Genomic DNA, 26,735 nt, shown 5'->3' with positions numbered 1-26,735 from the left:
TGCCATGCTGGCATGGCACACTTTAGAAAGATATGCCTCCACACTCCCAGGGCGGGTTCCTGCCCCAAACCTCACCCTTACAGGAAATAGCTCTGGGAAACAGCTCGGGGGAGGGCGCAGCCGTTGCCAAGACTACCCCTGCAGGACTGACTTCCTTCCGCTTAGTCGTGGCAGTTGTGGTAGTGGTGAACACCACCCATGGTTTTTATATAAGTAGATTTTCACCAGGATGTTCAATATGTACCTCCAACCTACTACATCCAAAACTTAATACACTCAATACATCTCTAGCAATCCATCCACAAACCTGATTTACCCACGGTCTGTCCCATCTCAGGAGATGGCAACTCCTTTGTTCAGCTGTTTAGGTCCCAAGTCGTAACAGTCACCTTTGACATCTTTCTCCCACATCCCACTGAATATCTGATTTTTTTCATAAGAAGCTGGAAATCTGGGTTTCATGTGAAATTCCCCAATTTTTAAGCATTGACAACTCAAGAAAAACAAAACACCTAAGTGAGAAGAACAACAGAGGCCACTCCATGGCTTCTCATTCCACCTACCATTGCCCTGCTGTGAGAGGGAAGGCCAGCCAAACCCTGGGGCTGCTTGGTCTGGAGACCACCACGGTTGTTCTGAGACCAGCAGAGGGATTTTAATTCATGCTGAGCTCCCAGAGACCCACAGGCTCTTTGGGGATTATAATGGCCTAAATGTTCAGGATAGTCTATTTCAGCTTAAAAGATCTGGATTGCAATTTTACATGAACTTGAAACAAAAAAGTAATGTAACTACCTGCCTGAATTTTTAGCCCTTCTTAATTGCACAAAAAAAATGTAAGGAAAAAAATGTTTCTAGAGATGGATCTCTGCAAAAACACACAAAAAACAACCTACAAAAAATAAACAAAAAGCCCCACCCAAAGCATTTTCTGGCAGAGGGGAGGGAAAATGAGTTCTCTCATCTGGTTTCAACATTACTAAACAGGTGGCCAAGGGCTGAGAGAAAGCATCGCTTGGAGCAGTGCTACCACAGAACAGTAGACCTGCTACCCCCAGGGGTGAGCTGCAAGGACACAGCACTGACAGGCTGCAGGCCAACTGACTAACGGTGGAGCTTCTCCCCAGTTCCCCATGCACCAGACACTCTATGACTATGCTAATAAACTAAGATTTCCAAAACGAGCTAGGAAGACGGGACCATCCTAACCATTTTGGTAATTTAGATCTCAAACTGTTTTTCTGAGAAATGTATTTAGGAAATATTAAAAACAAAACAAAACCTGGGTTCCTGAGAGAGGGGTCAAGGTCTAGCAAACAAGTCTATCTTCCCCCTAAAAACTAACTGGGCTCCACCTGCTTGTTTTTGTCAAATAAAACAAATGTGAGCAGTGTCTGTGCAAACCAGGCTATCAATGAAAAGGACAGTGTGCTCAGTTGGGTAGTAAGGTGAAAGTCAGATGGAATCCCAATGAGTCGAAGGGGAATTGCTTGGCGCTGGGGACCATGTTACAAGAAAATCACGAATCTTTAAACGCTAGGATTACCCTATTTGAGAAGTGAGACCAATTGGCAGGATGTCAGATTCTCATGTCTTCACATATTTATCCCAGGACGAGTGCTCACTCTGCAGAACTGAGTGGGATGGTGGGTAGAACTGCTCACACTATTTTTAAAAAAAAATAATAATCCTTTCTTTTTTTTTAAAGAAGATATTTTTATTGATTTTAGAAAGGAAGGGAGAGAGAGATCGAAACATCAATGATAAGAGAGAATCATCGATCGACTGCCTCCTGCACGCCCCCTACTGAGGATTGGGCCCGCAACCCAGGCATGTGCCCTGGACCAGAATCAAACCGGGACCCTTCAGTCCGAAGGCCAACGCTCTATCCACTGAGCCAAACTGGCTAGAGCTGCTCACACTATTTTTTAAAATATATTTTTATTGATTTCAGAGAGAAAGGGAGAGAGATATAGAAGCATCAATGATGACAGAGAATCATTGACTGGCTGCCTCCTGCACGCCCCACACTGGGGATTGAGCCCATAACTAGGGCATGTGCCTTGACTGGGAATTGAACCATGACCTCCTGGTTCATAGGTCGATGTTCAATCACTGAGCCGCGCCGGCCTGGCTGCTCACACTAGTAACGATTACTTCTCCTTCGCACTCTCATCTTCTTGCTTGCTTAGCTGGATCCAGTCAAATTAAGCCACTACCCTATTACACACAAATTCAGTTCTAGGGGTCAGCTATCATGGTTTGCAGGAACATGGTTCAAACTGGCAGGGTTATGAGATAGTAAGGATTAAAATGAATCACGCCCACATTGTCAAGCAAGAGAGGTTTGTACTTCATAAGGCCAAGGACTGAGAGGCAATTAATGCTTCTCTTATTCCATCCCTTGACAGTGATTCCTGTTCTGTTTGCTTTCCTCAAACCACAGTTGGTGTATTTGAGAGTTTGTCTGTATTGTGCTAGAAAGGGGAGAGAATCAAGAGGCTGCAATATGTTAGAGAAACATGCCAAGAGAATAGGTAGGGAGGAAAGCACACAACATACTTATAATCCTTATCTGGGGCTATGACAGAGTCTGCCCAGAAAACAACAGAACAGGAAACATTTCTGCCACAAAGTCCATGCTCATTCCTGTGGTGCTAGACTTACTGGGAGGACTTTGGCTAAGGAACCATGAAGAGCATGTTTTCTGCTCACCCAGGAATGCCCTGGCGGGACAGACTGGAGAGCCAAGCCCAGTTCAATGGGAGCTCGGCTGCTCACGGCTGTTTCAGGATCAACCTGAAAGCTTGGCCTCTACTCAGGAAACTTGAGTCATCTTTCTGGTTCAACACAATGAGTCAGAGGCTGAAGGATGGGACCCAGGCACTCACAGTGAGACAAGTGTTGCAACTTGGCTGCATTGGTTGCTGAATTAGAACAGCACCAGGGATAGTGCCAAACAAGCACGTTGCCAAAAACAACGGCCTCCACTGAGCACTTTACATGACTGAATTCACTTTATCCTCATGACAACCCTTTGAGGTAAATGTTATTTTTCTCCCTGTTTTGCATACGGGGAACTGAGGCACAGAGCCTAAGCCAGATAGCAGGTAAGGGCAGAGTAAGCCACACACCCACCTTCCTGGTTTCAGAGATTATTACTTATGCTAGTCCATCTCTCAAACAGAAAGGACTAACCATCTAACGCTTACTGAGTGCTCAGGCAGGTCAGGCCTGTTCCTCCCACTTTACATGATTACCTCTCATACTGCTCACAGTACCCTCTGTGGACATGGAGGCAGAGAGGTCCAACTTCTGTTGAACCACAAGTTCAGTGACCATCAATCATCCAGGAAGTGGCTACTCCAGGATGTGAACTTAGGGAGTACAGCTCCACAGCCCCCTCTCTTGGCCATGACACCACACTGCTAATAGCATCTTGCTTAACTCCCAGCACCACATGGAGGGAGCTGTTAAGACCCTCATTTACAAATGAGGAACCAGAAACTAAGCAGCTAGCCTGAGGCAGAAGTTGGGTCTGCACCCAATCTGTTCCTGATCATGACATACAGATGGTTTATCAGAGGTCCAGGTAACCCAGGAACTGATGGGGCCCTTTCCCCATAGGCAGCTAAATGCCCTGAAGGTTATTCTAAGCAGAAAGGCATAGGGATCGATATCATCAAGCCATGCTTCTTGCAAGAAAAAGACTTCCCTCAAAGTTTCCCACCTGTTATTGCCCTCAGACTGACAATGCACCCCAAAATCTTAAATCTACTCCCCTTCCCTCACCATCCCCAACAACAGTAAACAGTTTCCACTTACGCTTTAAATGCTGGGAGGTAGGAGTATATAGAAATGCTGCTTAGGTTATAAATAAATGGCAGGTGTTTTCTGATATCTGTTGTTGCCCAGCTGCTAAAAAACATGTTCAGTAAACCCTGGTCCCCACCTGAAAGAAAAATAAAACAAATTAAAGTCACAGACTCAAGGACAGTTCAATAATTTTATAGGACTATATACCTAGACCTTTAAAAACAGGTACTAATTCCAGAAATTCCATGTTAAACCTAAGGACATTTTAGGGAGTGGTCATTTCTCTGAGTTAATTCATTAATTCAACAAATATTTACTGAGCAACTATTTTTTTTTAAAAATATATTTTATTGATTTTTTACAGAGAGGAAGGGAGAGGGATAGAGAGTTAGAAACATCAATGAGAGAGAAACATCGATCAGCTGCCTCCTGCACATCTCCCACTGGGGATGTGCCCGCAACCCAGGTACATGCCCTTGACCGGAATCGAACCTGGGACCTTTCAGTCCGCAGGCCGATGCTCTATCCACTGAGCCAAACCGGTTTCGGCTACTGAGCAACTATTATGTGCCAGACACTGAAGCAGGAACTGGAGAGTCATTATCTTCACCAGGATTTGGGAGGGGTGGGGCTAGGGGTACTGATACCAGCAAACCAAGAATCAATAAACACCATCAGAAATGGGGAGGAGGGGAGTGAAGGAAAGTACAGGCTACCATGAGTGCTCATGGAAGAGGCTCAAGACCTTGTCTGATGGGTCAGGGAAGGCTTTCATGAGGAAGCTGTGTTGAAGCCAAGCTCTGCGTAGTACACAGCAGTATCTGACAAATGCCGGTGGAGAGAAGAAGGGCAAATGGTGTTCTAGGTAGAATAAACAGCACACACCATGGGCAGCAACATGAAGCTATGGAAAGACCTGGAAGGTGACCTTAGAGGGGGACTGCAGAGGGAGAAGGGCACCAGGTGAATCTCAGAAAGGTAGGCATGGACTAGACCAGCAGTCACCAACCGGTGGTCCATGAGGTCCAAAAGGTTGGCGTCCGCTGGACTAGACCACATGGGGCCTGGATTTCAGACAATTCAAGATTCAGATTTTATGTTCAAAGAAATGGGATAAAAACAGAAGTAAAAAGCAAAAGAGCAAACTGGGATAATGGGTTTGTTTTCCGGAGCCCCAACTGTTGGTTCATCATCAGAAGGCCCAGAAGACACCCCCTTGGTGCACTCTCCAGGCAGGTTCAGGCCAGCCATCACTGGGTCAAGGTCAACCACACCCACACAGCACAGTGCTTGCTCAGCCCTTGTGGGTCCTGGACTTCATGCCTTCCTTGGAAAATGAGGACTATGCTGTTCATTCAAAAGAAATAAAAACAATAAAAATCTAAACACCTAAATCATAAACATACAAGTAACCAAATAGGTCACTAAGTTACCTCAAAACACATTCTGCCATACAGCCCATTGTGCTTTCTGTTTTAGACTCAGGAGATTTCAGAAACCAGGCACAGAACCAGGATCCCTGCAGCAGCAGCAGCAGCTCAGATGTATGTGTATGTATGTATGTATGTGTGTAGGTAGGTGTGTGTGTGTGTGTGTGTGTGTGTGTGTGTGTGTATACGGGGGGTGGCAGGTAGGGAAACTATTGCTCTTTGAAGTTCGAGGCTGGTGCACTGAACAGTTATTTCCCTCTTCAGAATGCTTTGCCCTGAGATGCCGTTTTCTTTCTAAACACACAGCAGGTCTAATTGGCTGGCATTACTATTTGGTTTTTTTTGGTTTTGAAAGAAACTTTTAAAATGAGATTTATTTAATATTTGGAGCTAAGTAATAAGACTAGGACATTAGGTTTAAAGTCCAACTGTCCCTTACCCATCCTCTGTGTGTTCCATCCTTTCCAAATGCCCTCAGTCAGCTCTCTGGATCAAGGGCATTTGTTGAACAAATGTCTATGGAGCAACCTCTCTGTATGAGGAGGCTCTGACAGGTCCTCATTCCTCAAGAGACAGACAGCTCAACAGAAAACTAGTTTTGCCCTTATAAGTTCTAAAGAATAATAAAGATGGCATCAGGATATATGCTCACTTGTTATAGGAACAAAAGAAGATTTTAGATATATAGACAAATTAACATATTTTGAGAAACAAAATATTAAGGCCAAAACATCATATTCATTAGAGGCTCACTTTGGATTCCACAAAGATTACCAGAATGTGGGAAAAGTCTTACTCATTTCCTTTTACACATAATCATAATAAATGACAAAATTACAGAGGCAGAGAACAGATGCGAGGTGGCCAGGGGTTAGGGAGGGTGGCAGGGAGCATGAGGAATCCTGTGATGACCCTGTTCTGTACCCTGACTGTGGTGGTGTCACACAAATCTACACACGGGATAAAAGTGCACAGAAGCACCTGTGTACACATACCAATGAATACATGCGAAACTGGTGAATCTGAATAAGGCTGGTGGATTGTATCAATGTCAAATTCCTGGTTCTGGAGTTATAATTATGCAAGATGTTGTTACCACTGGGGGAAAATGATGAAGGGTATATGGGCTCTCTATATTGTTTCTCACAACTAAATGTAAATCTACAATTTGCTCAAAAGTTTTTTGTGTTTTGTTTTAAGTCTAAGGGTTATGTGGTTAAAATGCAAAATACAATCAAGAACTGTTAGTCATTAGATTCTAAATTCCCAAGGACAGAGTGTATGGCTCTTTTTGCTTAGCACTGTAAATTCTAGCAGCTAGCAGAATGCCTTACACATAGATAAATTATTTGTGGAATGAATGTAAAAGCCTTGAATATGTTCTGTAACAGCAGAAAAGTTGAAATAATTTAAATAGTCCACCATAGAGGAATGGTTAGTACACTGTTATGCTAACCATTCATGGCAATACTATTCAGCCATTAAAACTAATGGCTATAAAGATCACCATCCACCATGTAATATAAACATATATCATGATATACATAGTGATTATAACTAAGAACATAAACATTCATATCGGAAGAAAAAGAAAAGTAATTACTATGTAAGAAAAATGGTATTACAGATGTTCCCTCCCCCTGACTTTTTCTTAATACTGTTATATTTTTGTAATTTTAAAATAACAACACAATTAGGGACAAGAATGAGAATTGCATTAAGATCTTTTATTTCTAAACATTCTCTGCTTGTTAATTTATTTTTGTTATAAAGCATGATACTATCAAAGGAAAAATATATGTGTAGATTATAAAGTATATTAATAATAAACCTCTATACTCCCAACATCCAATTTAAGAACTGAAACATTACCACTATTTTTTAAGTTCTCTGTGTGGACTCCCCAACCCAATCTCACTGTCCCTGACGCCAGAAATAACCACTAATCATGAATTTTGTTTGCAGTTGTCTTGATTTCCTTTATTTTACCAATATATATGTAATCTGACAACATATGTAGTTTTGTTGGTTTGTGAATTTTGTAAAAGTGGATGTCATATTTTTTCTACTTCTTGTTTTCTTATGCCATACTGTAATACCTTTGTGTTAAGCAATTCCACTTAAACTACTTTCTACATGTAATGTAGTGAAGAAATCCATCTAATTCCAAGGAGTCAGAATAGCAATTGTAAAAGAGAGATTCCCAATCCCATGGGGTGAGCCTGGGAAAGAGGAGTCAGAGCTGCTGGTCCCTCAGAGCCCATGACACCACAGGCTATTTCCATTCACCCTCAGATGCCCTGCAAACAGCAGTGTGCCACAGCAGGGCTGAGAAGCACTGATGGAACAGGATACAAGCAAGAAGGGGAAAAGGCAGGGCAGGAGATTTGTGATCATTGGTGCCCATTCAATTCACAAATCCTTAAACACTCAACAGGGACCTTTCCTTCAAGGCACTACAGATAATGAAACTTCCAAGGCCACTGATCTCATTATGTGATAAAGGGTCACCTTTCTGCCAAAAATTGTGAATTAAAAATAGAGGTAAACACCACCTACAAGTCCTAAGTAATTTTTAAATTTAGCACTCTAACCATCTCTTTCCCCATTTCAGTCAGGTGAATGTTTTAGCTGCATTAGAAAAACCCATATGTAGTGTTATCAATATCCTCTCTTTAGAAGTCCCTAAACTAGAACACAGTTCAAAGCAGAATGCAAATCCAAGCAGGTCTGTGCTACAAAACCCAAAAGCATTCCATGAAGATTGCTGAATTTCCACTACCAACACCTGTTCCAGTCAGACTCCAGAGGCAACTTTCTTTACTCTGACAGGTTCAGACATTCTTAATATCAACCTCAACTATCTCAGTGCAGACAAACATGATTAGCAGGCTTGCCAGCAGTTGGGATCCAGCAGGCCAGTGCATGGCGACACAGGTGGGAGAGAGTGAGCTAAGGACGTGGAACAAGGGACACACCCATCTTGCAAACAAAAGCAAATATCAGATTCTGTATCATCCTTCCACCAGGTTACCCAAGGGCAGTAATAACCTACAATCACTTGATATTTTCCAGGTCTTTTGAACCTGGTCACCACGGACATATTAAAGCATTTGTCAGAAACTGGACCTGTCTTATCTAATAAAAGAGTAATATGCAAATTAACCATCACTCCGTGACAAAGATGACGGTGCCCATAGCAGTGGGGGGAGGGATAGGGAGGGTGGATGACGCTGGTGGCGTTGCCCTGGTGACGCAAGCCCAGCATTCCGCACCATGGCCACATGGAGGGAGGGGCCGGGGGCCAAGCGTCCCGTGCCCTGGCCGCGTGGAGGGAGGAGCCTCTGGCCAGAGACTGGGGTGCAGGATGCTGGTGTCATTGCAGGCCGTGCTGAGGGACCCGCCCCCCCGTGTATGAATTTCGTGCACTGGACCTCTAGCTGTTTTATAAGACAGGAATGGCATTGAGTACTATCTTTTGAATGTGTGCACTTGCTTAATGCTTGTGTAGTTTTTGTGGTTTTCCAAAGTTCATTGGGCTAACTACTATGAATAGAAGGAAGGGCAGGTCGATTCTGGTTTAAACTTGAACTCCAGTATTTCAGTCACAGGAATGTTCCCCCAAGAATCATGCTACTCAAAGTGTGATGCAGGTTCCAGCAGCATGAGCATCACCTGAGAGCTTAAGAGAATTGCAGAATACTGAACCCCATTCAGATCTACAGAATCAGAATCCACATTTAAATCCCCAGATAGAGGAGGAGAAAATGGCGGTCAAATAAGCAGACCTGTCGGGTACCTCAACCCAGGGCCAGGCTGGAAATACCACTAAATTGGAGAATATTCACCTGGAATTTCCAACTGTGGTCCAGCTGAGGAACTGGCTTACAACGAGGAAAAACAGAAGGCATTTAAGACCAGTAGGAAGGGTGAGGTCGAGAGAATAGGGAAGCCCAGAGAGGAGGGAGCTAAGCTACAGGAAGAATTGTTCCAAGAGCACAAGCAGGGCTCCACACACCAGTGGTGGCAACCTGACAAGGTGTGCTTCCTGACCCGTGGCAGTGTGACCCACAGCGCTCAATCATCCAAGCAGCTGTGTAAGGTACCAGGACTGCTGGCAGCAGTGGAGTGTATTCCAGCAGACCAGAGCGAGTGGGGGAGAGAGCTGCAGTTTCTATTGCTTTTTTTTTTTTTAATCTCTAAACCCAGAGCACAGGAGTTTTCATTTGCAAATACACACCTGAGGCATTGGTGCAGGGAGGGAAGCACTGAATTGAGGTGCTTGCGGACAGTCAGGGTTGGAAAGCGGGGCAGAGAGACTTGGAAAAGCAGTAGACAGAAATCCTGCATTGGGCTGTTCATATACTTCCAAACAGAAATGGCCATTCTCCCTGGGAGAAGCTACCTGCCTGCTCCCAACACTCAGAGGGCAGGTAATGGAAAAAAAAACTCCACCCTAGGTGATACAGCCTGCCACATCCTGAACTTTGAGCTTTGCAGGGATCAAACCTGCAACCAAGGTATGTGCCCTTGACTGGAATCGAACCTGGGACCCTTCAGTCTGCGGGCTGATGCTCTATCCAGTGAGCAAAGAGGCTATGGCCATTCCTCTAATTCTTTCACCTTATTTAAGCTCTGCTTCTACAGATCCTATCTCCATCTCCTTTTTTTTTCTGGGTAGTTTTTGTTTGAGCTTTTCGGTTTGTTTGTTTGTGTTTTCTCCCCATGTTTTATCTTTCGTTTGTTTTCTATCATTCTTGCTCTCTTTTCTCTTTTCTAATTCTCTTTCCTCTGGTGGTCACTTTTGTTAGGGCTATAGAGGTCTTGAGTACATTCTTATTCTGTTCCTTCTGTGTTGTGTCTCGTCTTGTTGTATTTGGTGCGGTCCAGCCAGCACCTCCACAACAGCTGGTACAACATGGTAGGAAGTGAGCCACATAATCAGACACTCTGAGAGGAGGCACCATCCACGAATGGGACAATAACATTCAAGACCCAACTACAACAGGAGAACACAAACATCACAAGAAGAGGGCCTTTCTAGAATACCCAGCCCAGGAGAACTTAGAGTCTGCACTACTGGGTCCCACAAAACATCTACTACATAAGAACAACCCCAAAAATCTGGGTGGCATAGCAGTTTGATTTAACACGTTAAGCACCATGTCAGTCACTGGTGACTGACACTATACTTTCCATCCAGACCGGTCAGTCACTGCTGCTGCCAGCATATTGGTGAAATCGGATATCGCGGGCTAACCAGAAAGGAAGACAAAACAGGCTTGGTCCTTAATGTGTTAGTACATAGAAACAGATGCAAAGGAACAGCAAAATTGGGGAGACAAAGAAACAACCCCAAATGAAAGAAAAAAAGGAATCACCAGAAAAGGAAATAAATGAAATGGAGGCAAGTAATTTGTCAGAGAAAGAATTGAGTAATGATTATAAGGGTGCTCAAACATCTGAATGAGAATTACAAGTAAATCAATGAAAATTATAAGGAGTAAGAATCAAGAGAAAATGAAGAATGACATCGCTGCAATAAAGAACACCATGGAAGGTTTCAACAGTAGGCTAGAAGAAGCTGAGGACTGCATCAATGAGTTAGAAGACAAGATCGAGAAAAAACACCCAAGCAGATCAGCAACTGGAAAAAAAATTAAAAAGCAGGAGGAGAGTTTAAGGGAGCTTTGTGACAACCTGAAACAAAACAACATCCACATAATAGGGATGCCAGAAGGTGAGGAAGCTGAGCAAGGATAAAAAACCTTTGAAGGTTTGAAGAAGTAACAACAGAAAACTTCCTAGACTTGGGGAAGAAAAAGTCACAAAAGTCCAGGAGCACAGAGAGACCCAATCAAGATGAATCCAAAAAGACCTACAGCAAGATATCATAATTAAATTGGCAAAAGTAAAAGACAAAGAAAGAAACTTAAAATTGGCAAGAGAGAGACAGAAAGTTACCTACAGGGGATCTCCCATTAGACTATCAACTGATTTCTCAACGAAACTCATCAGGTTAGAAGAAAATGGTATGATGTATACAAAGTGATGCAAAGCAAGGGACTGAATCTAATAATCTATCCAGCAAGGCTATCATTCAAAATTGAGGGTGAAATCAGGAGCTATGCAGACAAAAAAAAAGGCTAAGGGAGTTTATTACCACCAAACCAGCAATGCAAGAAGTGCTAAAGGGACTGTTGTAAAAAGAAGAAATAGAGCGAGACAACCAAGATGGCAGCATAGGTAAACACCTGAACTTGATGCCACGCACAACCACATTAAAACTACAACTAAAAGACAAAACGAATATCATCCAGAACCATGGGAAGGCTGGCTGAGTGGAAATTCTACAACTAGAAGGAAAGAGAAAAGTGCATTGAGTCTGGTAGGAGGTGCAGAGGTGTGGAAGTGTAGAGGAACGGAGGCACGTGCGAAAGGGGCTGGCAGCTGGGTATGCTGTTGTCTTTTTCAATCAGGAGAGAGATACAAGCTCCTGACTACTCTGAACTCATTCTGGGTGAGAATTTGGGGACCCAGACTCATACGGAGAGAAACTGGACTGTCTGGCATCGGGCTGGAAAGTGAGGGCGGCTTTCTCGCAGAGGTGCTTGCAGTGTTCATTGTTCCTGCACGGGGCCGCGGGACACAGAACCTGGGACCTATCTGGGGAAGAGCAGACTGGCAGCCATTGCAGTTTGCTTCGCCCTGGTGATTCCCATAGACCCCGCCCACCCAATTTACAACCCCACCCAAGCTGTGCGCAGAAGCTTTTGCATACAAATGGCCTGGCCTTTCTCCACCTAAAACCCTGTCAAAGTAGCTGGGTCAGAGAACCCCAGAGCTTCCAAAAGAAGGCCTAAGGCTAGTCAGCAGCCTGCACTGCTTCACAGCTGCGCCTCATCTGGGCATCTCCAAACCCCAAACAAAGAGGAGGAATCTGTAGATCTCTCTGTAGCTCCTGCTAGGTGACCTCAGGCCATGGCTGACTTTGTACCTCCTAGGAGATCCAAGAGCCAGTGTACCCAGTGGTCAGAGTGTGACCATCCAGATTACAACTCTTCACATCCATAAGAGACACACTCAGGGGGCAGACTCAGTGAGCGCCAAAGCCCCACAGAAGCAAGTCCTGCCCCACAAGGGTGTCTCCAGCACAGAAGTTCTCCCATTGTAGACACAACTGGTCCTCAGCCAATTGGCCTGGAGGTCAATTCCTCCGAGTGATACCTACAACAATCAAGGCTTAACTACAACAAGACTGTGCACTCAGCCCACAAAGGGATGCACCAAGAGTTTCCACCTCAGGTAATTAGGGAGGCTGAGCCACTGGGCCCTATAGGTCACCTGGCACACAAAGCCACTCTATCAACACAGGGAAGCAGCCAAAATGTGGAGACAAAGAAACAGGTCACAAATGAAAGAAATGGAGGAAAGCAAACTACTGGATATAGAGTTCAAAACCACGGTTATAAGGTTATTCAAGAATCTTTTAGAAACCTCCGAGAAATATAGTGAGACCCTTGAGGTTATGAAAAAGGACCAATTAGAAATTAAGCATACACTGACTGATATAAAAGATAATATACAGAGATCCAACAGCAGACTAGAGGATCGCAAGAATCAAGTCAAAGATTTGAAATACGAAGAAGCAAAAACACCCAACTGGCAAAGCAAAAGGAAAAAAGAAAACAAAAATATGAAGATAGTGCAAGGAGCCTCTGGGACAACTTCAAGTGTACCAACATCCGAATTATAGGGGTGCCAGAAGAAAAGAGAGAGCAAGATATTGAAAACCTATTTGAAGAAATAATGACAGAAAACTTCCCCTACCTGGTGAAAGAAATAGACTTACAAGTCCAGGAAGCGCACAGAACTCCAAACAAAAGGAATCCAAAGAGGACCACACCAGGACACATCATAATTAAAATGCCAAGGGCAAAAGACAAAGAGAGAATCTTAAAAGCAGCAAGAGAAAAACAGTTAATTACCTACAAGGGAGTACCCATACGACTGTCAGCTGATTTCTCAACAGTAACTATGCAGGCCAGAAGGGAGTGGCAAGAAATATTCAAAGTGATGAATAGCAAGAACCTACAACCAAGATTACTTTACCCAGCAAAGCTATCATTCAGAATTGAAGGTCAGATAAAGAGCTTCACAGACAAGAAAAAGCTAAAGGAGTTCATCACCACCAAACCAGTACTATATGAAATGCTGAAGGGTATTATCTAAGACAGCGGTTCTCAACCTGTGGGTCTCGACCCCTTTGGCGGTCGAACGACCCTTTCACAGGGGTCACCTAAGACCATCCTGCATATCAGATATTTACATTACGATTCATAACAGTAGCAACATTACAGTTATGAAGTAGCAACGAAAATAATTTTATGGTTGGGTCACAACATGAGGAACTGTATTTAAGGGTCCAGAAGGTTGAGAACCACTGCTCTAAGAAGAGGAAGAAGAAAAAGGAAAAGATAAAAATTATGAACAACAAGGTGACAACAAATACATATCTATCAACAAGTGAATCTAAAAGTTAAGTGAATAAAAAATCTGACGAACAGAATAAACTGGTGAATAGAATAGAATCAGGGGCATAGAAAGGGAGTGGACTAACAATTCTCAGGGGGAAAGGGGTGTAGGGGATGCGGGAAGAGACTGGACAAAAATCGTACATCTATGGACGAGGACAATGGGGGGGGTAAGGGTGAGGGGGGGGGACTGGGTGGAGGGGAGCTATGGGGGGGAAAAGAGGAACAACTGTAATAATCTGAACAATAAAGATTTATTTTTTTTAAAAAAAGAAGAAATAGAAAGGGAGGAAGGAATATAGGCATAAAGAATAAAAATGGCAACAAACAAGTACCTATCAATAATAAGCTTAAATGGACTAAATGCTCCAATCAAAAGACATAGGGTAGCTGAATGGATACAAAAGTATGATCCATATATATGCTGTCTACAAGAGAACCACCTTAGAACAAAGGACTCACACAGACTGAAAGTATGGGGGGGGGGGGGGAATTTTCAGGCTAATGGAAGTGAAAAAAAAGCAATACTTATATCTCACAAAATAGACCTGAAAGTGAAGGCCATAAAAAGAAATAAGGAAGGCCACTTCATAATATTAAAAGGATTGACTAAACAAAAGGCTGTAACTCTGGTAAGCACATATGCACCCAATACAGGAGCATCCAAATATATATAAAAAAACTTCTGGAGGATATCAAGGGAGAGATCAGCAGCAATACAATCATACCCCACGGACATAACTGGATAAATCTTCTAGACAATAAAACAACAAGATCAGCAATCCTAAATGACATTCTAGAACAGATGGAACTAACTGACACCTTCAGAACATTCCACACCAAAGCTACAGAATACACATTCTTCTCAAGTGCACATGGGACATTTTCAAAGATAGACCACATGTTAGGACACAGGCTAAGACTCTACAAACTCAAGAAGACTGAAATCATACCAAGCTTTTTCTCAGACCACAATGGCATGAAATTAGAAATCAGTACAATAAAAATGCTCAAACACAATCAACCATATGGAGGCTATAGTATGTTATTAAACAATGAATGGGTTACCAAAGAGATCAAAGAAGAAATAAAAAACATCCTGAAAACAAATGAAAATAAAAACACAACAATCCCAAAGCTGTGGGACACACTGAAAGTAGTCCTGAGATGGAAGTTCATAGCACTACAAGCCTACATCAAGAAATAAAAAAATTTTTAGTAAGTTATCTAACATTACAACTTAGAAAATTAGAAAGAGAACAAGAAGAAAAGGCCTTCTACAGTAAGTAGAAAGAAAAAAATAACAAAAATCAGAATGTATATAAATGAAACAGAAACAAAAAGAAACAAACAAAATCCCAAAAGATCAATAAAACCAAGAGCTGGTTCTTCAAAAGAATAAATAAGATTGATGAACCTCTAGCCAGACTCATCAAGAAACAAAGAGAGGACCCAAATAAACAAAATGAGAAATGAAAGAGGTGAAGTAACAACTGACACCACAGAAATACAAAGGATCATAAAAAAAAAATACTATGAACGACTTTATTCCAACAAACATCAAATTGCATTAAGGCTGCTTTCTTCAAATTAAGCATCAAGTGCATCAGTTTCATCACACCTGAGTGTGTGGAGCCAGAACTGCTGATTAGTATCTATGATATCATGGCCTCTTCCCTCTCACTGCTAACAGGTCCAGAAGTTAACCTTATCTTGTCACATTTTATAAAATGTTAGTTTATAGCTATTTCACAACAGATATTGTTCAACTTTCAGGAAATGTGTAACTTCAGTTGTGAAGTAAATGGCAAGACAGTTTGCAAATACAAACACCAGTATAGGAACTTAAGATACTTTGCTATGGGAAGTTAGGTGCCAGCCAGTCATGAATCAGGTATGTAGTCACTGGCTCTAAATTCTAATACTTTAGATTCTGGGAGGAAAGAAGTCAAGGTACCTAGCACGATTTGCCATCTTAGGATTATTCTCCTGGCCAGCACTGGTGATTGGGGGTAATGATGTGTGATTGAGGACTAGAAGTGATTAGAAGCTTGACAGCTACATTCTTTCCCATTAGAAGAGCTGTGAAAGCAGCTGCAAATGCTCAGTCATCAGCAGCCTTGTCAGTGGACACCAGGCCCCATCACTTTTTGTTGAATGTATGCAATAAATTAAGCAAGACTTGCAAAATATTCAGACTGAGATATAGTCATGTGCAAACCAGTTTTCTTTAATACCAGTCTAAAAATTCGGGGGCTTAAGCCTCCTGTTCAGGAAAACGGGGAGAGAAAGGGGGTGGGCAGATACCTGTGAATGTTAGAAAATGTATGGTACAGTGAAAAGTCTGAAACTGTTCATCTCACCTGTGGCATAACACACAAAATTGGGCACTGTATGGAAAACCCGAGGCACTGCAAGGTTACTGCCATTAAACAGGATGTAGCTCACAAAGAAATATTCTATTAATATTAAGCATAAGTCCAATAAGTCTTTATGTCACACAGGTATGGATTCCATAAGATAGTACAGTAGTCCCTCCTTATCTGCAGGGGATACATTCCAAGACCCCCAGTGGATGCCTGAAACTGCAAATAGTACCAAACCCTATATACTGTTTTTTCCTATACATATATACATGCATACGTACATGTGCACTTTATGGCTTCTCTTTGGCATTTCTGAATTGCCAGTCTCACTACTCTTGCACTTTGGGGCCATTACTAAGTAAAATAAGGGTTACTTGAATACAAGCACAGCAACACCCAGTCAATCTGATAACCAAGATGGCTAACAGGTAGGAAGCATATACAATGTGGAGATGCTGGAGAAAGGGATGACTCAGGATGGACCAGAACAGTATGAGATTTCATCATGCTACTCAGAATGGCATGCAATTTACAACTTATAAATTGTTTCTTTCTTGAATTTTCCATGTTTAGTATTTTTGGACCACGGTTGACCACAGATAACAAAACACAAAAGCAAAACTGTGGAAAAGGGGGGACTACTGCAAACCCCTCCAAATAGGAGCAGGCTCCCACAACACGAGTGAACATTCTCTGATGAGTAAAGCTTATCAACACATTCAGTGAAAACAACCTTGCAGTTAGGAGCTCCTATTAATTTAAACAACATATTGAGAATAACTATACGTTCCATCTGCATAGTTAAATTTTCAACTGTCAGCCGAAGCCGGTTTGGCTCAGTGGATAGAGCGTCGGCCTGCGGACTGAAAGGTCCCAGGTTTGATTCTGGTCAAGGGCATGTACCTGGGTTGCGGGCACATCCCCAGTGGGGGATGTGCAGGAGGCAGCTGATCGATGTTTCTCTCTCATCGATGTTTCTAACTCTCTCTCTCCCTTCCTCTCTGTAAAAAATCAATAAAAATATATTTAAAAAAAAATTTTCAACTGTCATTTAAGCAGTTTTATTAAGAGAAAATTCAACCCTTCACCACCAAGAGCTAATGAGTGGAACACCGTCAGAAAGGCCAGCTTCTGAAACACTGCAGCTGAGAAGGAAGCATGCTGCAGGCACAGGAAACCTCTCAGCGGGTTCAGATTCTGGCTGCAAAAGCAGAAAGTACTGTCTAGTTGAACACTGTTTACAGGTCCCTGCTTCTTAATAAATTCACCTACCCTTCTAGCATCTCTATTTTTTTTTTTACCATACTGCAATATAGTTTTTAACCTTTTATTTTTGTTTTTTTAGGTTTTTATAATTTATTTTAATTCTATAGAAAAAAGGAATTTCATAGGGCAACCCGGGAACACTGTTCATGCTATTCTTCTTGCAGCACAAAGTATAAGAAAATATACTAGAACTCCTTCCAATGTACTTTTTTATTTGTTTAATTAAATCTTTATTGTTGTAAGTATTACACATGTTCCTTTTCCCCCCATTGACCTCTTCCAGCCTGCCCCTGTCCCCCGCCCAAGGCCTTCACTACCCTATTGTCTGTGTCCCTGGGTTATGCATATATGCATACAAGTTCTTTGGTTGATCTCTTCCCACCCACCTACCTTCCCTCTGAGATTCCACACTCTGTTCCATGCTTCTATGTCTCTGGATCTATTTTGTTCATCAGTTTATTCTGTTCATTAGATTCCACATATGAGTGAGATCATGTGATACTTATCTTTCTCTGACTTGCTTATTTTGCTGAGCATAATACTCTCCAGGTCTCTCCATGCTGTCTCAACGAGTATGAGACCCTTCTTTTTTACTGCTTGCATAGTATTCCACGGTGTAAAATGTACCACTGCTTTTTTATCCACTCATCTACTGATGGGCACTTGGGCTGTTTCCAGATCTTAGCTATTGTAAATTGTGCTGCTATGAACACAGGGATGCATAAATTCTTTCTGATTGGTGTTTTAGATTTCTAAGGATATATTCCTAGAAGTGGGATTACTGGGTAAAATGGCAGTGCCATATTTAATTTTTTAAGGAAACTCCATACTGTGTTCCATAATGGCTGCATCAGCATGCATTCCCATCAGCAGTGTACTACAGTTCCCTTTTCTCCACATCCTCACCAGCACTTGTCATTTACTGATGGTAGTCATTCTGACAGGTGTAAGGTGATACCTCATTGTCATTTTCATCGGCATCTCTCTGATGATCAGTGATTTTGAGCATTTTTCATGTCTCTTGGCCATCTGTATGTCCAGCCCTTACGCCCTCTGCACTTCCTACCAGTCTCTATGCATCTCCACTTTCCATTCTTGGTTATCAGGGTTCTCTCCAACTATTCTTGAGTCAATTTTTCAGGGTGGTTTTTCTCTATTTTAGTTGTATTTCCAGTTTGGTCCTGGGAGAGTGTCAGTGTAGCTTCCACGTACTCCTCTGCCATATATATATATATATATATATATATATATATATATATATATATATATAATTGATATTTTACAGAGAGGAAGGGAGGATAGAGAGTTAGAAACATCGATGAGAGAGAAACATCGATCAGCTGCCTCCTGCACACTCCCTGCTGGGGATGTGCCCGCAACCAAGGTACATGCCCTTGACCGGAATCGAACCTGGGACCCTTGAGTCCACAGGCTAATGCTCCATCCATTGAGCCAAACCAGTTAGGGCTCCTCTGCCATTTTTAAGCCCCCCTTCCAATTTACTCTTGGCCCTGATTCCAAATCCAGAGTTCTTTCCACCAGGAAAGCAACCCTATACTGATAGAAAGAAGTCTAGACTTGGGTCCTGATACTGGGCCCAAATTTAGATCTATTTTTGTTTCTAGCACCTCTTGATTTTATTTATTTATTTTTAAAATATATTTTTATTGATTTTAGAAAGGAAGGGAGAGGGGGAGAGAGGGAGAAACATCAATGATGAGAGAGTATCATTGATCGGCTGCCTCCTGCATGCTCTCTACTGGGGATCAAACCCGCAATCCAGGATGTGCCCTGAGACTTGAACTGTGACCTCCTGGTTCATAGGTCAACACTCAACCACTGAGCCACACTGGCCAGGTGAGCACCTCTTGATTTTAGAATAACTTAGATAATCCAGGTTGGTCTCCACCAGGTAATTAGTTTACATTCTAAAACTGTCACCATGGCACACTACTGTCTGGTATCCAAACTCTTCTCTCCCAACACCACCATCTCATGCTCTTTTACATTAGAATGGAATTCTCTTTACACTCTTATAATCATGTGGATTTCAGGCCACTGAGTCTACTTTAGAATATGATTCACTTACTGGAATTGAGAATTCACACTGAATTTCTGACAGGATTACATTATTTCCTTTAAATTTGATGAGAGGAGGTAAAGAAAGCTACACTCTTGCAGGAAGGTTAAGACAAACAGTGGACTTCTGCTAAAAGTACTCTCACCTTCCTTTATGCAAAGGCAACTTTTAGTATAAGCAGTAGAAATAAGGAATACATGTTTTGAATTCAAATATTAATACAGCTTTCATTCCTTATATGAAAGGGAAACAGTAGGAGCTAAAAAAATAAGTCAGTAAAGTGAAGAAGTTATACTTGGCCCTGCCTACAATGAGCACTCAATATATTACTTCTTACTCAAGACTGATTAATGTCAGATGCTGCCATTTATTACAGTCCAGACAGCTCTACTCATTGTCCTGGAGCATGTAATGTCCTGGACAGAGCAGTTTCTCAGCCTTAGCATTACTGACATTTTATTTTATTTTTTTTTAAAGTTCTTAATTTTTTTTTTAAATATATTTTATTGATTTTTTTTACAGAGAGGAAGAGAGAGGGATAGAGAGTTAGAAACATCGATGAGAGAGAAACATCGATCAGCTGCCTCCTGCACATCTCCTACTGGGGATGTGCCCGCAACCCAGGTACATGCCCTTGACCGGAATCGAACCTGGGACCTTTCAGTCCGCAGGCCGACGCTCTATCCACTGAGCCAAACCGGTTTCGGCGCATTACTGACATTTTAGATAGAAAACACTTTGTTGTGCACTGTCCTGTATGTTGTAGGATATTCAGCAACACACCTAACCTCCACTCACTAAATGTCAGTGGCATCTTCCCCACTCAGCTGCAACAACTAAAAATGTCTCCAGACATTGCCAAATCACCCCAGGCTGAGAACTACTGGCACAGAACATAAACTAACCAAATAGTGAAATAAGATTAAGACTTAAACTTCCTTAGTCTTTTCAATAACATTTCAAATAGCTGCATATTCCAAATCCTCAAATGACTAAACAGAATTCAATTTCAGTGAACAGCAACATCAAAAAACCAATTTCAGTGTTATGTATAACTTAAAATGTTTTCATTTTCAATCTCTTAACTCTGACAAACTTTTCGATTTAATTTTTTAATTTAGAAAGTCTAATTTTGAGATTTTGACTTTTAGATTTATAACTAGTTAATGGAAATGAATCCTATCTGCACTGAAGCCAGAACCTTATGTGCATGAGGAAAGCTGTTTCTGCTAGTTCAAAAGATCTACTCAATGAAAATCCCAAGTCTGCTCTAAGAGGGGAGTGAGGAGGAAAAAGCCCCTTAGGGCCTGGTCTGCTGCAGAGCTCAGGCTCTGGCCCAGCCCTGCATTCCTGGCCTGGGCTTTTGCCACAATGTCAAGTATCTGACAGTGAGTCACTGCTGAGAGGGCTTCTCCTGAGGCATGTCTTTCTTCCTGGATACACTGGGTCTTTCCTTTATTCAAAAGGTTCATCAACATTAATTTTTAAAAAGCTGCTTTTGCATTTAACTAGTAGTTTTGTCTTATTGTGTATGGTTTTGTTGTTTAAAAAAACACAGCTTTTTATTTCAGAGACTGTCCTGAAATAGAAGCATACCTACTAATTCATTTAATCAAAATTCTCCAGAGAATGTGAGACCCTAAATAACAAGTAGTCAGAACCTTTCTATGTATACATACCCCTACAGATACACTTATCATTATGGAAAATGGATGCTGACTTCACCAGTGATCACTCTTCAGCCTTACAGATGCCATTCTATCTGATGCAAAGCCTTACAGAGAATGAGAATATGGAGAAAAAGATTGTTCATGTAAACAGCCTATCTTATTTTTTAATGTCTCCTAAGAGGATAGAGCCAAATTATTAGGTTTACTCCTCCAATTTCCATGGAGACAACACTTGGTCCTATTAGGTCTTGCATGTAAGTTTACTCGGGTTTAAAAATAGTTGTTCAAGTTTTCTATTTGCCTCATAGTCTGTTGAATTCTTGAATAATCATGATTCATTTATCATACTCTAATTTACTAGTAGACACAGGAAAACCAATAAAGGTAAGACTATAAACTGCCTGTCCTAGTTAGGATACTCTTATATACCTATAGAAAAAAGATGCAGGTGCACACACAAACACACTAGTATTTCCAAAGTACACAACATAAAAAGCTTGCTACACCTCATGTAATGCTGTGTTCCAGGCACAAGGAACCACAACAACAATATCCCTGAGAAGAGCACCTCATAGAATTTACTAATAGCTGATCAGATAAAGAGATAACATGATAAAGAGATATACATACCATCAAAACTACCTTGCTCGGAAGCAACACGCAGCAGCTGGCTGTATGTTTCCACTGAAGGCTGATACACAAAAACTCCGGAATTGAAGCAGTCAGGCCACCCGGGGTCTGGAGCCGCCGACAATTCTTCTCTCTCAAAAAGATCATCAATATTTGCTAGGACCTGATTCAAAGAGGGGGAGGGACAGCATTACAAAAATGTTCTTAAGCTCTCTCTAAGCCATCCAACACAAAAGACGCAATCTGTTGCTGGTCTTAACTGTTCAGATGACAGCTGTAAGGCAGCCTGGGCCTGCTTTTCTTCATCACCTGACACTTGTTTGAATCTGAACTTTACTGTCAAGTCTTGGCAGCGTTCTGCTAATGCCTAACCAATCGCAGCTACCATATACATCCTTTTAGCCGTCAAAGCCACACTCACCAGAGTATCTGCATCCATGAACACACATTTTGAATACTGTGTAAGTGACCAGCAGTGGAGCTTAGTTAAGGTAACACCCAATTCAGGCCTCTTCATTAAGGTCAGATGAGCAGAATCGCCACTGTCCAAAACATCTACCATGATGACTTCATCGAAGACTGTCTCTAAAACTTTCCTGTCAAAATAAAATTCAAAAACAGTGCTTAGCATCTTTTCAGAACAAGTGACATCTACCATAAGACTGCATTTTTATTAGCCTATCCATGCATTAGTAGGGCAAGTTATTACTTTGGCATAACACAATCTCTTAAATATGTCCTCATTTACTTCAGGACAAATTATGTTATTTTGCATGTGCAATTAACTTCACTAAAATAATAACTGCTTATTGGTGAGTATGAAGCACTTGTCTTAAGACACTCTTATAGAAGTTTCTTATTTTTTACTGTACCACCGAACACCAGGCAAACTGCGGCAACAGCTGTGAAAGTGACTCACACGTGGTAAGAATGCATCTTTGCAACAGCCTATGTATTTACACTATTTTATTAGAACTGATTCTTTCCGATTATCACATATTTTTACAAATGATGCTGAGTGAAGTACATATGTCTGCAATGAAGCCTGTAACTAACCACTTTTGCTAAAGAAGTTAACAGAGAATGGCCTAAACTTGTCTCAAAAGAAGCTATTTTTTAAAAAAATATATTTTATTGATTTTTTACAGAGAGGAATAGAGAGTTAGAAACATCGATGAGAGAAACATCGATCAGCTGCCTCCTGCACACTCCCTACTGGGGATGTACATGCCCTTGACCGGAATCGAACCTGGGACCCATGAGTCTGCAGGCTGATGCTCTATACACTGAGCCAAACCGGTTAGGGCAAAAAAAGCTATTTTTAAGAATAGAATGTAACCAGCATTTATGATGTGCTTAGCACTCCTAGCATAAAGAGAGACTCACTTCCGTTTGTGAAGTACAACACTTCTCCATGTCCCCAATTAAAGATTTATTTTAGGAAGCAATCTGAAAGTGGTGAGGGGAGTATACTTAGTAAGACACTAAACTCAACCTAAGTTAAAACATGATACAGATCATAACTGAGAGTTTTTAATATCAGACATGCACAACAAAACTGGTGCTGTATTATCTGTCTCCAGAGCTGTCCAAGAATATGTTCTAGTTCGCACAATAAACTTGATCTTATTGAAAAGAAATGGTCAATGGTACCATTTACCACAGTAAAGGTGTGGGGGTGGACTATCCTCTTATATATATCCTCTTATATATATCCCCATAAATAAACTACAAATTAGGATATACACATTAGGAGATAATTTATTTGTTGTTGTTGTTAATTGATTTTGAGAGAGAGAGGGGGAGATAGAGAAACATCAATGTGACAGAGAAAAATCAATTGGTTGCCTCCCGTACACACCCAGACTGGGGATCAAACCCACAAACTAGGTATGTGCCCTGACTAGGATTGGAACCCGCAACCTTTTGGTGTATGGGACAACGCTCCAACCAACCAAGTCACCAGGCCAGGGCTAGGAGATAAACTTTCTTGCATTTTCCTAAAGTACCCTTTAGAACAGCGGTTCTCAACCTGTTGGTCACGACCCCTTTGGCGGTCGAACGACCCTTTCACAGGGGTCGCCTAAGACCATCCTGCATATCAGATATTTACATTACGATTCATAACAGTAGCAACATTACAGTTATGAAGTAGCAACGAAAATAATTTTAGGTTGGGTCACAACATGAGGAACTGTATTTAAAGGGCCAGAGGTTGAGAACCACTGCTTTAGAAACAAGGTTGCTTGTGTACATGTATGCATGTAGATATATATGTATAGATGTATGTTCTCCTTTTCAGAGGTCCTTAGCATGTGCTCACATATTTTGAAAAAAGTCACAAAAAGATGTTTTCAATTTCTAAGAGGGATAAAAGAATGCCAAAATAAACACAATACAGAGCAGCTAGCGTGCCCAGATATTTTTAAAGTTAGTATTAGGAAGTAGGTAGTTCACTCAGATACTTCAAAATTTAATTCCAACAAATCAAAGTGAATAACCCAAACAACAAGCAGCTGTGCCCTTCGGGCTGCTCTCCTAGCACAACCCCAAATTCAGAAAGTCCTTTGGCAAATATACCAATTTATTAATCTGTAAATAAAGATCTTTAGGATACAAATGTCAATGACAGTGGAGAAAACTGCTATTTTCTTTGAAAGTCACCTGAGGTTTCCCTGGTTTGAAACAGGAAACCAAACAGCCCCTGCTGCATTTTGGTAAAGGAGTGCATGTGAAGTGTGACTACATGAAGGGAATGCCTGTATGGAAACCCACACCCTGAGGACTTACTTGTTAAGGGGGAGTCAATCTACTCCTCACGTCACAGAAGGGAGCTTCGCTAGAATATCTCCCGTAAACTAGACAGAGGTTTCATACCCTGAAATCCTTCACTCAGCAACTCGAATCTTTCTCCCCCAGGTGCTCAAGCCCTGTAAAGGGTATGGCCTCAGTGCCCAGTGATGCCAGCAATGGGAGAGGGATGTCAAGCGCCACCACAGACAGGCAGCGCAGTGCTCACCTCATGGAGTCCGAGACCTGCGGAGTGGCGAGCACCGCCAGCCTCCTGGTGGTCCTGTGCTGTTTCAGAGACAAGGCCAGCACCAGGGCTCCTTTGGTGTAGGAATCATTTGTGGTCAGTGTAACAAAGGCCTGATCTTAATACAAAGAGGGAAAAAACAACACTCATTACAACCTTCTACCTTGAAAAAGCCACCCCAGGACCCATTGCAACCAATAATTTGGCAAAAATCAGTTCCTTTCTCAATCTGTCCTAATTTAGAATCCAAACAAGCTAAATTCTCAGACTAGCTTAACACTCAGAGGCAATTAACAGGTGGTGATGAAGCTATTCAGAAGTGCAATTTCTGTTTCTCCTGGGAGGTACCACAGACAGTATTTTCAGCCAAGCATAAATCCAACTAACAACTCCAATTGAGAGTTGAGAGCTGAGAGTGTCTGAAAGCAGAGGCCATATTCTTCATTCTGGTGCTTACATTTCTGCCAGGCCCTGGGCTTTTTATAGTTTTCTCAACCTGGAGCAAAGGCCTCCCACCACCCCTCAAGAGTCACTTTGAGTGTCTGCTCAAATGTCAGCTCCTCAAAGAGGCCTTGCCTCCTTAATGCTTCTGACTAAACAGTGGCCAATGGCTGTTAAATGGACTTAAGAATCACCACAAGCTCATAAAGGTTCCTTGTTTTCCTTGGAGAAGCCAGCAGTACGTACCCCCTACCCTGCACTCATTCATTCTCATTCGCTCGCTCACACACACAACTGTCTCCAATAATCACCTAATTGCGGGGACCAAAGGCAAACAGAAGGACTATTGTTCCTGCTCAACAAACCCCACCCCGCCAAGACCACCATCCCGCCTTAGGATTTCCCCAGTCCTTCCCTGGGGTAATTCTGGGGCATACTGTTTCTGAGGGGATTTTAACGACAGCAAGTTGGTGGGCACCCAAGTGTACAGGATACTTAAGATCAAGCTCTGGCAGGGGTCATTTGGGGTCACTGTTGCCCAAACAGGGAGCTGGGACATTTTGTCACAAAGCCACTCTGTCTTAGGTTTCCTCATTCTCCCTTTGCCCATTTTCCAACGTGGAGGCAGGAGGCAGTGGAAATTCCACTGAGGGCTGAGAGGAAAGTGCATCCCCAGCCTCTGACCTGAGGGCCATCTTCAGTGTTGGGCTCTCTTCCAGGCAAGCCCACTATCCAGTTCTTGAAAGACTGGTGTTCCCCACCCCTGGAGGGTCCCAGCGTCCCGCCGGCGACACCTGTCCCTTGTCATGCCCATCGTCCTCTGTACTTGTTCGTCCAACCCATCCATCATAATAAGGCAACATTTCAGCCTGCCCCAAAGGCACTGAACGTGGGGCACAACGAGAGATGTTTTCACTCAAAAGCGGTGCAGATTCCAGGGGATCCGGAAGAAAAGTTTAATAAAGGGAAGCAGGACTCAAGGGCTTCGGGAAACAAGGTGTGGATGGTTTCCAGGATGGAGCACGGGGCAGGACAAACGCGGAGGAGCGTGGGCTCTAGCAGCAGCCCTCGCGAACATCGCCAAGGGACAGGAAAGGCCAAAGACGGCGGCGGGAGCTCCCCCTTCCCACAGACGCGTCGCACCTGCAGTCTCTCCGCAGTTCACTGCTCTGAGTAACATCCCCCGCCATCAGCCTCCACACGGAGGACCAGTGACCTCCGCGCCGGGGCGGACCCGCCCGGCGGCCCGGACAGCCAGCAAGTGGGCCGGCGCCCTCCCGCTGCTCGGCTCCGGCCTCCCGAAACCCGGCCCCGAAGGCCTAAAAATAGGCTCGGCGTGACCGCCAGCGCCCGGGCGGGAGGCCCAGGAGCCGGCCCGGCCGCCGGCGTCCCTGCCTCGCGGCCGCCCCTCCAGAGTCTCCAGCCCGCGGGCGGCGGGAAGGACGGAGGAGAAGGGCCCCGCGGG

General features: G+C 42.7%; 1 protein-coding gene across 2 annotated transcripts in view; it reads right to left on the bottom strand.

Moving 5' to 3' along the window:
* GYG1 (glycogenin 1) overlaps window positions 1-26,471 on the bottom strand; it is a 42,648-nt gene extending 16,177 nt beyond the window's left edge. For both annotated transcript variants that reach the window (XM_014455774.2, XM_006088645.3), the window contains exons 1-5: window positions 26,414-26,471; window positions 24,812-24,947; window positions 22,214-22,388; window positions 21,793-21,955; window positions 3,826-3,952 (exon numbers count right to left, since the gene is read on the bottom strand). In XM_014455774.2, the coding sequence (XP_014311260.1) occupies window positions 3,826-3,952; window positions 21,793-21,955; window positions 22,214-22,388; window positions 24,812-24,947; window positions 26,414-26,450 (638 nt within the window). In that variant the 5' untranslated portion in view covers window positions 26,451-26,471. The remainder of the gene's footprint in view (window positions 1-3,825; window positions 3,953-21,792; window positions 21,956-22,213; window positions 22,389-24,811; window positions 24,948-26,413) is intronic.
* Between the last annotated feature and the right edge of the window lie 264 nt (window positions 26,472-26,735).

This window comes from Myotis lucifugus, unplaced genomic scaffold (genome assembly GCF_000147115.1).
Source record: "Myotis lucifugus unplaced genomic scaffold, Myoluc2.0 scaffold_50, whole genome shotgun sequence".
NCBI classification, from domain to species: domain Eukaryota; kingdom Metazoa; phylum Chordata; class Mammalia; order Chiroptera; family Vespertilionidae; genus Myotis; species Myotis lucifugus.
This window is presented reverse-complemented; position numbering and strand designations above follow the sequence as displayed.